At 34.0% G+C, this 14,218-nt stretch overlaps 1 protein-coding gene across 1 annotated transcript in view; it reads right to left on the minus strand.

The window, feature by feature from the left end:
* Positions 1–940: 940 nt before the first annotated feature.
* The window catches only part of LOC145619076 (brefeldin A-inhibited guanine nucleotide-exchange protein 5-like), a 29,899-nt gene continuing 16,621 nt past the window's right edge, over positions 941–14,218 (minus strand). The window contains exons 25-33 of the mRNA XM_081673675.1: positions 12,560–12,910; positions 9,861–10,027; positions 9,551–9,762; positions 9,294–9,460; positions 8,190–8,306; positions 5,833–5,969; positions 2,962–3,295; positions 2,336–2,431; positions 941–1,327 (exon numbers count right to left, since the gene is read on the minus strand). Of these exons, the coding sequence (XP_081529801.1) occupies positions 1,262–1,327; positions 2,336–2,431; positions 2,962–3,295; positions 5,833–5,969; positions 8,190–8,306; positions 9,294–9,460; positions 9,551–9,762; positions 9,861–10,027; positions 12,560–12,910 (1,647 nt within the window). The 3' untranslated portion in view covers positions 941–1,261. The remainder of the gene's footprint in view (positions 1,328–2,335; positions 2,432–2,961; positions 3,296–5,832; positions 5,970–8,189; positions 8,307–9,293; positions 9,461–9,550; positions 9,763–9,860; positions 10,028–12,559; positions 12,911–14,218) is intronic.

Genomic DNA, 14,218 nt, shown 5'->3' on the forward strand with positions numbered 1-14,218 from the left:
TGCACCTGTTTACAAGCACACAACATTCAACAACACTTCACAACTAGACAACTAAATAACTTATTTAGCGTTGATTATGCATCGAACGGGTTTCCCACCTAACCTCCCCCAATAATGGGGTTACTGATACGGGAGCTAACCGTGCTAGCATCAATAACCACTCGTAAGTGGCAAAATTCATGCGCGTAATAATATTAAAAGGAATGTACATCGTCCTGTAGTACTGCCACCTCTCTAAAAGATCTTCTCAACTTTGTCAATCACACATTTTGCGTCAAAGGGTTGCAAGTTGTTTCACCACCTTCTGCATCTAATCAAGGTCTTACTCGTCATCGTGTGGCATAGGTTAAGCCACTTGCCTATCGAGGTAATTGCAAAATTTCCGTTTATTATTTCTCATATTGATTAACAAGTATTGTTCCTCATGGGGGTATTTATTCCTTTTTTTAAAAAAATATATATACACTTTACTGTTGAAGAAGCTAAAAATCATAATTTTCATAGTCCAAATTTAACAGAAAATACTTCAAAAAAAAAAAAAAAAAAACAGAAAATACTCCCAATTGAATAAAGGGGTGGGCGGACCAAAATTGTGGAAATGCGTATTTGTGCTACCTATTAAGGACTTAAGGTGGTAGTCATAGCGGCGGTGGGTGTTGTAGTTGTTTTCATTTTTACTATGTTTTGGTTGCAAATTGTGTTAAGTTAGCCCGTCAAAAAAAAAAAAAAAAAACAAAAAACTGTGTTAAGTTGATTATTAAATTAATTTATTTTTGGTACGGTTTTTAAACACTAGAATTATACAGTTATACTTGTATGTATTAATTTCTACATACTGTATTTGAATACAGTATCTGGAACCAAAACCAACTTCCAGAGACTGAGAAAGAGAATGCTACAGGGAACGTGAAAGAATTACCTATCCTTCAATTTTGTAATATAAATTTTCGACACAAACTATCTACTGTAATTAATACCACAGCATTTTACAATTACAACTATACATAACAGTCAACCTTAACTTATCCTAGTCTATAGAGCATTAAGGGGAAATGTCCACAAGCGGACAGAGTAACTCGAGTTTTGTTAAACTGTATCAAAAGCCGAGGAAATGCACAAACGACAATAGGCAAAAATGTCATCATCCAAAAATGTATGGATGGCTGTGTATGGAGCATATGAAAAAAATTTGATACACAAGTGCTGCAATGGTGACAGAATGCATCCAATCTGAGCAGCTTTAAGGACCAGCAAGCATAAATCATTGTGGTAATAGAGTGCTAAGTTGCCTCTTGAAAAGTTCACCGAGTGCCCCACGAACATCCATCTGAAACAAGCTCAATGGTCAGAATTATCACCATGTAAAAAAGACTTCAAAGTTAATCTACATTAGCTGGACTGCAATGACCTCTATGATGCGTAACTTTTACATACCATCTCATAATTCTGAGCTCCACTTGATCAATGTAAACCAAACAAAGCACACAATTTACCTTTAACACAAAACTATTGCTCAGTTTTTTCGCACTACAAAGCTTCCCTCGATCTTCTAGTATGTGAAAGTGATAAGTGTCTTGGATTTTGATTGTGAATTATTAGAGTTTCATGGGAGTTACAAGCTAGTGCATCAGAACAACCAAATTAAGCATTCGCCAAAAATAAAAATTAAAAAAAAAAAATCACACTATGGCCACAACAATTGGTGCAAAGGAAGTGAAACCAGTTAGGGGATTTATTTGATAGACATGTTGGTACCATAAAGAGGAGCTAGGATTGTCAGGGACTCTGGGAGCAATCTTAAAGAAAGGTGGCAGTGGAGGCAAATATGGACTCCACATACAATTCCAAATGCACTCACTGGCCAAACCTCGACTTAGGGTACCCTGTGAATACTACATTTTTCCCCACCTACCAAAACAGGGAGCCTACTTCAAAAATAAACAGCCAACTTCCTAACTAGAAATAAGTTGTTCAGGTCACAAAGCCCTACATGCAAACCATAAAATTCTTATGTATCTAATATTCTAATTACTATCCCAGAGAGCAGCACCCTGATAGTGGTTTAAAACCAGGTTGCAAATCTAATTACTATCTCAGAGAGCCTGAACAATAGCGGGGAAGGAAAAAAAAAACAATGAAACATATATATTTATTTTTTACACTGTGATGCACCCCTTCGTAAAAAAGCAGTAAACTGGATCCATTTTTTTATCATTGGATTGTTTCTAGCAAACATCAGTAGCAAAAAACTTTGGTGCTTGCAGCTTAATTAATACTGTAAAAAATACACAAGGATAGATTTACAAAGAATACAATACCAAGTAAGATGATCTACCTGATCACAACACACAAGCTTGGTAAGCAATGGGTAGAACTCTCTGAGGTGTTTTCTGAATACATGACTATTCATAGAGGACATGCCTTTTATGACCTGCAAGTCGAAGGCAGAGAACTCTCAGTTTGAGCATAATAAATTTAACAAAGTAATTACTCTGGAAGAAATTTAAATTGTTTGGAGATCATTGTAATTTATATATTATTATTTTTTTACTTTAACAATAGCTACTAAAAAACAGTGCATAATTTCATTCTTTAGATGGATTAAAAATTACAGAAAGTCCAAAATTGGCAGGATCTTCACGATCAGATGAAGTACACCTAAAAATGAAGTTGGTAATTGGGAAGACTCAGGAATGCTGAGGTTCTTCTCTTTAATAACAGTTACTGTAATTCCTAACAAAAGCTCAAAATAGTGATCAAAAAATGTTTAACCAAATGTTAATTGCTTGTAAGGCATCGAGCACAATCAAATATTTTGCACTTCACACATGAACAGCAAGCAATTAAACAGGAATTTGAATCTAACGGTCACTTGATTAAGATTTTTGATTCAGTGGCAACTGCTTATATTTCAAGAAGGCTGGAAGCACAACCATATAAAATTAAAAGTGATGCACTTACCCTCACAATTACAGGAGAACGCAACTCCAATACCCGATGAATTTCCACATCAGTAGTCTCTCCAACAGCAGACTGAAAATCAGACGCCTCTTTCAGCATATGTCCACAAAATGATACCAGTTTCTCTTCAGCTACCCGGCCAAGATTCTCATCTGCAGAAGAATAGGCCCTTGTATTTAGGTCACTCTCAGTTGGGGACACATTTGAAACCTGAATGTCATTTGTTCCAAGATTGTTCTCTGCGGTAGTATCAAGTTCTGAGATGGTTTTATGTAATATGTCCATGTAAATACAGGTGCTTGCTAATTCCTGGCGTAGAAGGTTCAATGGAGGCCTGCAAGATTCAATGTGTGTTACTAAATGTCCTTATCATTCAAGAAAAGATAATTTCAATGCAGCAATTACGAGAAAGAATCAACTATCAAACGTTTTTCTCAGGTCATGGGAAGGCAATGGCAAAGTAAGCAACAATTCAATAAAATCGGAGATGAAAGCCACTGGATCCTTATGTTTCTCCAAAATTATGTGATAGATAAGTAGAGGCAACACACACATTGCTTAACTAATTATACAGCACTGTAAAATTTTAATTGGCAAACATAAAGTAAGAGTTATGTCACGAGTCAATTGCATCACACTAATACATAAGTTAGGAACTATAGATTTCCATAACCTGGAGCTGTATTTTCCATTACAATATTGTTTTTAGACTTTGAACAGTTTACACGGAAAAATTCTTTGCAGAGCAATTTGTTAAAAAAAAGAAGTATAGTCTTGCATGTTAGTTGAACATGCCAAAAAATCATTTCCAAATCATACTGCATTTTTACAAAGAAAATTATTTTATAAAATCACGTAGAGGGAAATACAAGCACTGCATCATACTGATAGTAATCTTTTAGCAAATGGAGATAGTATAAAAGTAAGATTGCCAATGTGCACTGTAGAGCAGCACATGAAAGAGGGGAGCCACTAGGACTTAATGAGATTGAATCTAATTAGAAAAAATTGTTTTCTATACTAAGGATTTTCGACTGCAGGATTAAAAAATAAAAGTGATGTTCAGATCATCATTTTCTTTAGTGTACACAGATGCAAGACTGCAAAAAAGTCTGCAGAGTATCAAGGACTTGAAGGCAAAAACAGGTTACACTAGAGGCGATAAACCTTCAAGTCAAGCCCAAGAACAGGTAGGCGGCTCATATTGAGCTTGATAAGGTTTAGCCTAGCTCAGCATGAGCCCAAAACCCGGCAAGCATAAATTTTTTGAGCTTGGCAAAGTTGAATTTTAAAAGCAGCTTTAATGTAAATTCTTGAAGCCCAGCCCACTTTTAAAAAATACGTCAGCTCAAGGTAAAAGTTTGCATTATATGCAGGTTGTGTAAGAGACTCAAGTTCCACACAACCCCAGGCCCAACTTATGGCTAGGTAACATAGTGAAACCTCTTATTTAATCAGATTCTAAATTTGCAACTCATCTTTTATAGCACCTTGTTATCCATCGATTTGGGACTAAGCTACCTTGTAAGCATCTAGGTTGAAAAAATTTGATGGTTGAAGGTAAGAAGCAAATGAACTTGCTTGTATTATATATCATCAAGCAAAATAACATCCCTTTGATTGATAGTAGTGGGAGCATCATTGTAAGAATCATTATTAGGATCTCATATCTTACAAATCTATGATCCAAAAATACATGATCGATCCCTATTCTAAGCAGAATAATTGTAGGATTTTTATGATCCTACCAAGAAAATACTGTGAAAGATAAGGTTCATAAACAATTTTGCAATTGTACAATCCGAAGATCCAATATAACAATGACAAATTGAAATGATAAAATCAATTGTGTTAATGTTCACTAATTAGTTACATATATGACTAATAAGTATAAAAAAATCAATCATCAATACTATCATATTTACAAAATGAGGGTAAGATGAGTAGGACCTAAAAGAATCAAGCAAAGTAGAACAAAAAAAGAAAGGACAAAGATGGAAAGAGAGTTAAAACATAAAAGGGGGAAGGGAGAAATTATAGTAGCTTGATACATGTAGTGTTAAAGAATCACTGATAATTACTATATTTCTTAAATATATGAATGATCATGATTATATACCAACGACATAATTATATTCTAGCAATGATGTAGAATCCTGAATTTTATAATTTAGTTAGAAAACATGGCTTTATTATGGAATAATTATCCACATCAAAATGAATTAAATTAATTCAGGAAGAAATTATTATTTACCAGCTCTGTCAGCCCACTAATATTCAAAAGCTAAGACTACCCCTATCTTCAGTTATATTTTATCAAATTAATTGTCCAATCCAACTACAAGGTATATATACAATAGCGTACTACTAATATATTATTACGTTAGTCCCACACTAGTTTATACGCTTTCCTTTATTAAAGGTACTATTGTATATACTTCATTAATACAGTTTTTTTTTTTTTTTTTTTTTTTTTTTTTTTTTTTTTTTTGACTTATATATTTTCGGAACACACCCCCCCCCCCCCAACCTCTCTTCTCTTCATTATCTTACATTTTAACCCTTTTTTATATTACGAGTACTAAAGTTGTGTTTAGCCAAGCTCAGGCTTACAGGGTTTGGCTTGTTAAGATCTCAAGTCAAACTCAGGCTCAAACCTAGTTTACACATGAGTAATATATAAGAGTATTAGGGCTGAAGTGCCAAAACATGAACACTTCAGTTCTCTATAGTTCATAAAAGCATAACTGCATATTAATGTACTGAAAGTAAAAAAAATGAAAAAATTCAAAGCAAAGATGATAGTCTCCTCATTATAAGAAAATTAAGCAACTAAAATTCATCTTAGAGCTTGAATCAAGAAGAAGCTACCTTTCCACAGGAATATGGCGCATGCGCAATCGAAGATTAGGATATGAATTATATGAAGCAGCAAAATCCAATATTGATAGCAAAATTTCCATGATGGTGACCTTCTGCTGGGCTTTTAACTTGGGCCAAAATTTTTTCTGCACAAAAAATCAAAAATAAAGTTTAGTTTGTAGACTAATATAGCACTAACTGTATGAAAATGAACAATGCATATAGGACAAGATGTTATAAATACACTAATTGCAGCATAAAAGCCAGGGGTAAAGATATTTCAGATAATAATCAAAATCCAATAAAATCTTATCCAATCCAAGTCAATGTAAGAGCAAGTTTAGCCCCAAGTCTTAAGACTTGGGATGACATCATCATTTTGAGTCTAAGATTTATACTTAAGACTTTTCCCATTTTTCTTCAAAAATCTCAAGCAAGTCTCAAGTCGAGTCTTGAAATTTCAAGACTCAACTTAAGACTTGAGATTGAGACCCACTTCACTTTTATTTTTATTATCCCTTTTTTTTTAACACTTTTCTACATATAATATGTCAAATATTTAAGTCTTAGGGCTAAAGTGATAAATTTGTGTAAGTCTTAGTGAGTCTTAACAAGAATTTGATGACATCATTTTCAATGGAGACCACAAAAAATGATGTCACATCTAATATGTCAAATATTTAAGTCTTAGGGCTAAAGTGATAAATTTGTGTAAGCCTTAGTGAGTCTTAACAAGAATTTGATGACATCATTTTCAATGGAGACCACAGAAAATGATGACACATCTAAGTCTTAAGACTTGGGGCTAAACTTGCTTTAATTCAGATTGATTTAGAATCCATTCTTGTTAAATTTTCTATTATAATTATTTGAAAATAGGATTTTGTGATTAGATCAAATCAAATGTGTACGAATCCAATCTATAACCAAATTGACCAAACTTTTATATGAACTATCTTTACAGTTTTTTCAAAAACTGAAATTGGGGCCCCCACAGCCTGTATGAAGGAAATCTATTAACCCTGAAGACACCCCTTCTCTCCCAAGAGTCATTTTACTTATTCCTCAGTCTACTTAGAAAACAGTGTCTCATCAACTTTCATATACTATCCCCCATACTCAGGTATATTCAACCTCTCTCATTCTCATTATTTCTCATCTCCCTATCTCAAACCCTCACTCACTCATGTATCCTCCTTCATCTCATTATAAGTAAATCATTAGATTGGAGAAAAAATTTGCATATGCAATACATTGTTCATTCATTTTAATCTGTATAAATTTATTTAAAATCTATGACAAAAAAGTCGCATATGTAAAAAATTCAATTTCATTTTATGGTGTAATCACTAATCAGCTAGCCTTAGTAATTATTTACTATTAATGACTGATATTGTAATTGTGGTTGAACTGCTCTTTTTTTAGTTTCATTAAAATTCTTTTTTTTGTTTATTAAAGTATTGATCAGCTTTAAAATGTCAAGTTGGACCTGAATAACCACATAGAATTACCAATTGGATTCGACTGTATTGTAGTCCTAATTTGGTTTGGTTTATTTTGTAGTCCTGAATATCAATTGAAAACAAAACCCAATTATTTTGGTTTGAGCCCTAATTTAATCTGTACTACAAACATTCACCCTAAATTATGATAGTCAACATATAATGAATTTACAATTCTAAAAAATGCTTTTAAAACAATTAGCTTTCAACAGGGTTAATGTAAATGCAGAAACACATTGTTTCTCCAATTAACACTGTATGTACAGCTTCCTAAGAGCTTAACTATCACTCAGAAAATGATTGCGCTAGATATAAATCTTTTAAAAAAGATAGCATGATTTTAGCATAGCCTTAATCTCATAATTCAACACATAATTACAAAGCTCCCGCTTTAGAGGAAGAGGAACGCGATAGGTAATGCAGAACTCCTTGGATAATCATAATCTGCCCAATATAGCAAGGTTTGAATGGCTCAAGGCACACTAAGGCGACAGGGTCCTAGAGCATACAAGAATACTGCAAGCATGAGGCGTGCAATACATCAAAGTGTTCAATTTTTTGAATTAAAATCATGTCTCTAAAAAATGGTTAAATATTATTGCAGCAATTGTGCCTTTTTAAGTGCCTCATCAAACATGCCTAGCCCAGGGGTTGCAGCAGCTTAAGCTTAAGAGCCTAGGTGTGCCTTTCAAACATGACGGTAAGACTTATAGTGCTTTCGAAATCATCTAATCGTAAATTATTCTTTCCTACAGCCAACAGGACCTCTTTTATCTACAAGGAATAATTATCAAACATTGCACATATATAATAAATGAGCAGTAACAGTTAACTTTAAGTATATCAAAGGAAGAAGCTTCATACCTGAATACTATCTATTGCACCGAGAAGCAACAACTGGATGATGCATTTACCCCTAATCGTTGTTAACAATAGGCTTTCCGCTTCGTCCTTTGTATCAAACTCTACTGTTTCAGGCAACTGATGTTGAACAGGTTCAAACCAAAAACAAAAATATGAGTTTACATTGAAATAGTAAGAATCATGATAGTAAGAGAATCATGCGAATACATTCAACCAACAGGTAACAATATATGTGCAATGTAATTGGGAGTAATCTAGCTGAAAAACAACAGCATAAACATGCAGTTTGCATAAAACCACAGCATCTAATGAGGGAGCCATTTTAATTAGAAAGATTTATAAAGCTCAAACTTGTTGAAGGAACCCTTATAAATGAACTCATCGGTTTTGTAAAAAATTATAAATCTACTTGAACCCACATTCCATATAAAAGTCCTATGTTTTTAAGCCTCATAACTGTATCAAAGTGCTTGAATTACAGATCTAAGGTTTCCATTTCGGGTTCGTCACCATGAATGGCTCTTCTTAGCAAAGGAATAATGATGATTTTTTTTTCTTTTTTCCTATTTTTTAAATTGGCCTGGATTAAAACTTTACTAAATCAAGAATTCTAGGACACTGGGAAAAATACATAGAGTGAGCTAGTGGAGTTGAGGAATTAAATCAAGATCGTTTTTGAATGCAGGGGTCATTTGGAAAAGGATTTTCAACTAGATGTTCCACAAAAGTTGTTCAGTAACATGTGTTTTAAATCACACCACAACCTCGTCATAGACATTTATGTTTTAGCATGATTCAACTGATCACTAATGACATTATGCATATTGATATTTGATACTTTCATCAGATATATAGATACCTTTAAATTTATATTTTTGCCACTATAAATATTAATAATAATAAAAAAAAAGGGTACTATATCCTGTATTCATACTCTGAAATAAATGTTCCAAACAGTGAAGAAATAGAATTATTCCCAATTTGTCAAAACATGTTATTACTGCAATTGCAATTTTATTGTTACGATGTGGACCCCTGAAATTACAATCTAAGGATTTTTACAAACATCCAAATTCTTCTCAGATATTTGAGTTACATGATTACCTCTGTTTGAGATTGCACAGCAACATCAACTTCGTCGTATTTTGCCTTGGAAGTGAAGCTTCTGAGAAAACGATTTTCCATCACATTGCCCATTATTCTTTGACTAAAGCTCTGATTCCTCTGCTGATCCCCAGAATCAGTGGACTTCTGAGACGGTGATGGTAATCCTGCACAATATAAATTTTTAGCTTTACTTCACATTCCATTGTGATTAACGAGTTGCTATGAATGCTATCAACATGGAATTGGAAATTGACCTTCAGATACTTCTGAATGCAAAATAGCACCATTAGTGTCCCCTTTATCACCATCCATCTGTCTGCTATCCAAAGACTCATGGCCAATGGAATTAACAGACACCCCATCACCTACATCAGTCTTCGAATCCCCCAGATGTTTAGGTGTATTTGATTGTTTGAAACCCAAATCATTCAGCAGTTCAAGTGGTTGTGTAGTGTATGAAGCATCTCTGTAGGTCAAAGAAAGCAATGGCATAACTTGAATTGAATCACAAAAAAAATAAATAAATAAAGAAACACACACACACGGAGAAAAGCAGATGCAAACCTTATGCTTTTTAATAAAGTGTCCCAATCAGTATCACTGAACTGATGTCCGCCAACTTCAATGAGATGTACAAGTGCACCAAGTGCTATAGATACTACTGATTGGTCGGTCTTCTTGGCGCAATCCAGCAGTAAGCTAAGCAATGGTGGCAGCATAAAAGATACTTCCTAAATAATAGAAAAATTAATACTTTATTATGAAATAGGCTTTTGATTACCAATTGATTTAATCAGCATGTAGTAAGCATACAAAATTAGAGAAAGTGCAAAATGGTGAGTCACATTCTAGAAGCAGAAATAGAAAGAAAAGTGTAAACATAAACTAAAAGCAACATTCCAGCGGCCAGCCTCTGTGAAGTCCAGCCAGCACACACACACATACTGAGGTATTATTTTAGATTCTTAACAATAGTTTTAGCTTATTCTCAGTATTTCATCTAAACCTTTATCTAGAACTGCTTTTATTTTTTGTCCATAGCAGCAAACAATCAGGACATCATTTACTATTAAACATAATTTAAGGTATGAAAGGAATAATTTTGGAAAATTCTATATGGTGGCCCTGTGATATTGCAATTTTTATTTGGTAAAGCAAATTCTTTTTTGGGTACTTTCTCAAGTGACCTTGTGATATTGAATAAATAACTAAGTTGCACAAATTATCTTCTTTGTGGCTAATCCATACTTTGATGGCTAATTTTCTAAGAATAAACACTTAAATGATTAACCTACCCTTCTAATTAAAATCTCCAATCACCACCCCATCCAAAACAACACCACCACCTAGCCCCACCAGCCCACACAACAGCACCATCTAACCTCACCAGTCAACCTAAACCACCCTGCTAGTGGCTTTCTTCCTACAGTCAATCTTCTATCATCTTCTCAATTCAACCCGATTCAACTCTTCCATATCCTCCCCTTTCTCTTTGCTCATCTTCCAGTTCCAATTTGACTCGCCCCATATTTTCTCTTCAATTAATGCTCACTTTATGCTTCAAATTATATTGCTCACTTCGTCCACTATTATTTGATTGGACAATATTTCAAGAAATTCTCAATTCAATCCTCGTCGTGAATAATGTAATTTGGCTGAATTTATACAGAAAAAGCAAAACCCATAAACTACATGTATTCATGAACCAAGAACAAGTCCAAGTTTTCCATAAGATCTAAGCAGGAGCATCATTCTTTTAGTTTATTCATAAATAAATACTTAGCTAGCTGTTTAATGAACTGATTCGGGGACTGGGGAATGGATAATGCAGCAAGTATTTGATACACCTAAATGGTATGCAATGATATGAAGCAGCTTTATGAGCTTTATGGTGGAGAAGGCTGTATAAGAGGAGGGGTTGGGTTTTGTAAATTGGGATGCATGACAATGTTGATCATATGAGGAAGAGGGGAATATAGTACTTTGTAAATTAAGAGAAATGGAGGACAAAAAATAAAAGTTAGGGAGGTAGAGGAAGAATAAACATAGTGGGGATTGACTATGGAGGATGATAGATGAAGATGAGGGTAAATGGGGAGGGTAGGTTAGTAAATTCATTCATTTGAGCACAAATTAGCTATTAAACAGCCAATCAGGGCATTCTAATGGTAGTGCAAACTACAGGGGCATTTGAGAAAGTCCACAAAAAAAGTGTGTACCACATAGAAATTGCAATTTTAAGAGGCCACCATTTAGAATTTCCCATGAATCTTTAAGAGGATTACTCTTAGACAGAAAATTAATTTTCTTGAGAAATCACAAGCCTTACATAATTTGTAAATTATCATAATCAATGACCATATCAGCATTAAAAAAATAAAAATAAAACCCCAGATATAGACCGAAGGTGATAAACTGGGAAGGTAATATACAGGCAGAAGATCAGGATTTTCCATCTGCTACCTAGCAAGAAAAGTAAATGCAACTGCCAGCTACAATGAATTACAGATTCTCGGTAAAGAAATAAGGAGGCGAATTAGGCTAATTGGACTTTCAAATACATGACAGCAAGCATATTGTGCCTTAGGACTTGCTAAGTGACTAATTATGTTACAGCAGACAAAAATATATGGAAACTTAAGAAATAATGAAATGCTAGGCTGGTCAAAGTGTGACCTATACATATACCACAGTTTCTGCAAAAAGACTGATATATATCAGAAACAAGAGAATCTTCAATGTGCTCAATAAAATGATTAAAATCAGATCTGATTTTCATTTTTGACCAAGACAATTAAGCTAGTTGTTTCACTAACAAAATCAATGTCTCATGTTAACAAATTTGGCAGGATAGATATTCCTAAAAAACATAAAAAAATAAAAAATAAAAAAAGAAAGAAAGAAAGAAAAAAAGGCAGGATAGTGGATAAAAAAGGTCTTTAATAAGACTCAGGTTAGAAAGAAAATATTCCATCTTTAACAAATGAATCTAAATTCAAGCAAGGTATTGTCCAAGGGAATCATGATGATCAAATTCAAATACAAAACTTGCGAGAGTTCAATCACACATAACGGAACAGCCTTAATATTGGTTCATGACTTTTACATGTTAAGACTTTAAGAGAGTAAATAAAATCCATTAAAAGAACACACTTGGCATCAATGATGGAACACATTAATTCAGGTTATTCCATTTCCATGCCATACATGCTTTAAAAAAAATCACGAGAGACAAATAAAAGAATAGCTAAGACGATTCATACCTTGTAAAAAGTGTTGAAAAGGTTACACAGCAGCTGGAGTGAGTGAATGCAGGTTTCATGGAGCCACTCATCATCAGAAGCAGTCTCCTTTCCAGCATGCCTTACATGATCAAAGATAGGAAAAAGGACTCGGCGAAAAATACTCTCCCAGAAAGATGGAGAGAACTTGCTACCCCTCTCATTCAATAGATCAAAAAGAACTTCTAGTGCACAATTTCTGACCTCAGCTCTTGGATCTGAAGTAAGATCTGATAAGCCAGCCAGCATTGGGAACCAGTAATGTTCAGTCACATCAAAACTTTCATCCGCATTAACATCAATAGGCTTTAGAGCACCGCCAGGCACAAGACCCTTACATATGACAAACCAGCCAGTCCAATTAGCTTAAAGTAAGGTAAGACATAATCACATAAATGAATAATGCATGATACACCACTTCAGAATACAGTTACGCTAATGCAGACTGTCACATCTTATTATTGAAAATCCTTTGGAAACGGGAAATGATATGTCCCCACAAGATCAAACTAGTCCACACTTAAAATTACTTGAAATGGATGAACAGGGATGGAGAGAACCAAATTTACAAAATCCAGCCAATACTTAAATGGAGCTCCAAAATTGACATTTTACATAAAAAAAAATCAGTGAGAAAAAAGGAACCAAAGAGTAATAGGATTTACAGAAACTATGAATCAATGGCATAAAGTGAACATTTAGAGCTGTTGACAGCAATCGACAGAGAAGGAAAACAATAATGTTAGACAGCCGACAAATCCACAATTCCACATCACTAGTCAAAACAGATTGTGCGCAATGCTAAAGCAACTCTCATAAAAAAATGTTGCACAGAAACGGAATCAGAAATCCAGAAACAGTGACACGGAGAAACATCTAATAAACATGGAAAGCCATTTTCTTATTTATTAAGGACTCGTTTGGTTACCGTGGGAATTAAATTACCGTAGGAAGTTTTAATTCATGGGAAATAAATTCCCTTGCTAAATGTGTAGGAAGTGAGAAATATCTGTTTGGTTGACACCATGGGAAATAAATTCCCATGGTCAATTACTTTGTAATTAACCCCAAATTACCCTCCTCTATATCCTCTTCATTTCTCTCTCTCACTCCTGCCTCACCCTGCTCCCTGCATCTTAAAATCTCATCCTCTCCTCATCCCTCACCTCCACCGCTACAGCCACCACTCACAAATAAATTATACTTCTTTCTTTAAATCTCATCATCTCTCCTCATTCTTAAATTTCCACCCACAAATTATACTTCTTTCTTTATTAATCTCACAAAATATTACATACCAACTTAATTAAATCAAAGTTTGAAGCTTTACAACCAAAATTATAAAATTGAATTTATATGTTAACTTCAATTTGTTGTCTCAAAGTTTCGATTTTTATCAAGGTATCTGCAGAAAGTTTTGATTTTTAAGATTTTTTGAGCAAGTTTTGATTTTTATTATTTTTTGAGGATTTTTATGATTTTTGGAGGAAGTTTTGATTTCTAATTTTCTATGATGATTTTTGGAGTAAGCTTCATGAATTTTGGAGAAAATTTTTATTTTATAACTTTTGGAGAAGTTTTGATGATGATGATGATGATGAGGTGATGAAGATGGAGACGTTATGGTGATTAAGGTGGATG

Source organism: Chenopodium album, chromosome 27, assembly GCF_948465745.1.
Source record: "Chenopodium album chromosome 27, dcCheAlbu1.1, whole genome shotgun sequence".
Lineage (NCBI taxonomy): Eukaryota > Viridiplantae > Streptophyta > Magnoliopsida > Caryophyllales > Amaranthaceae > Chenopodium > Chenopodium album.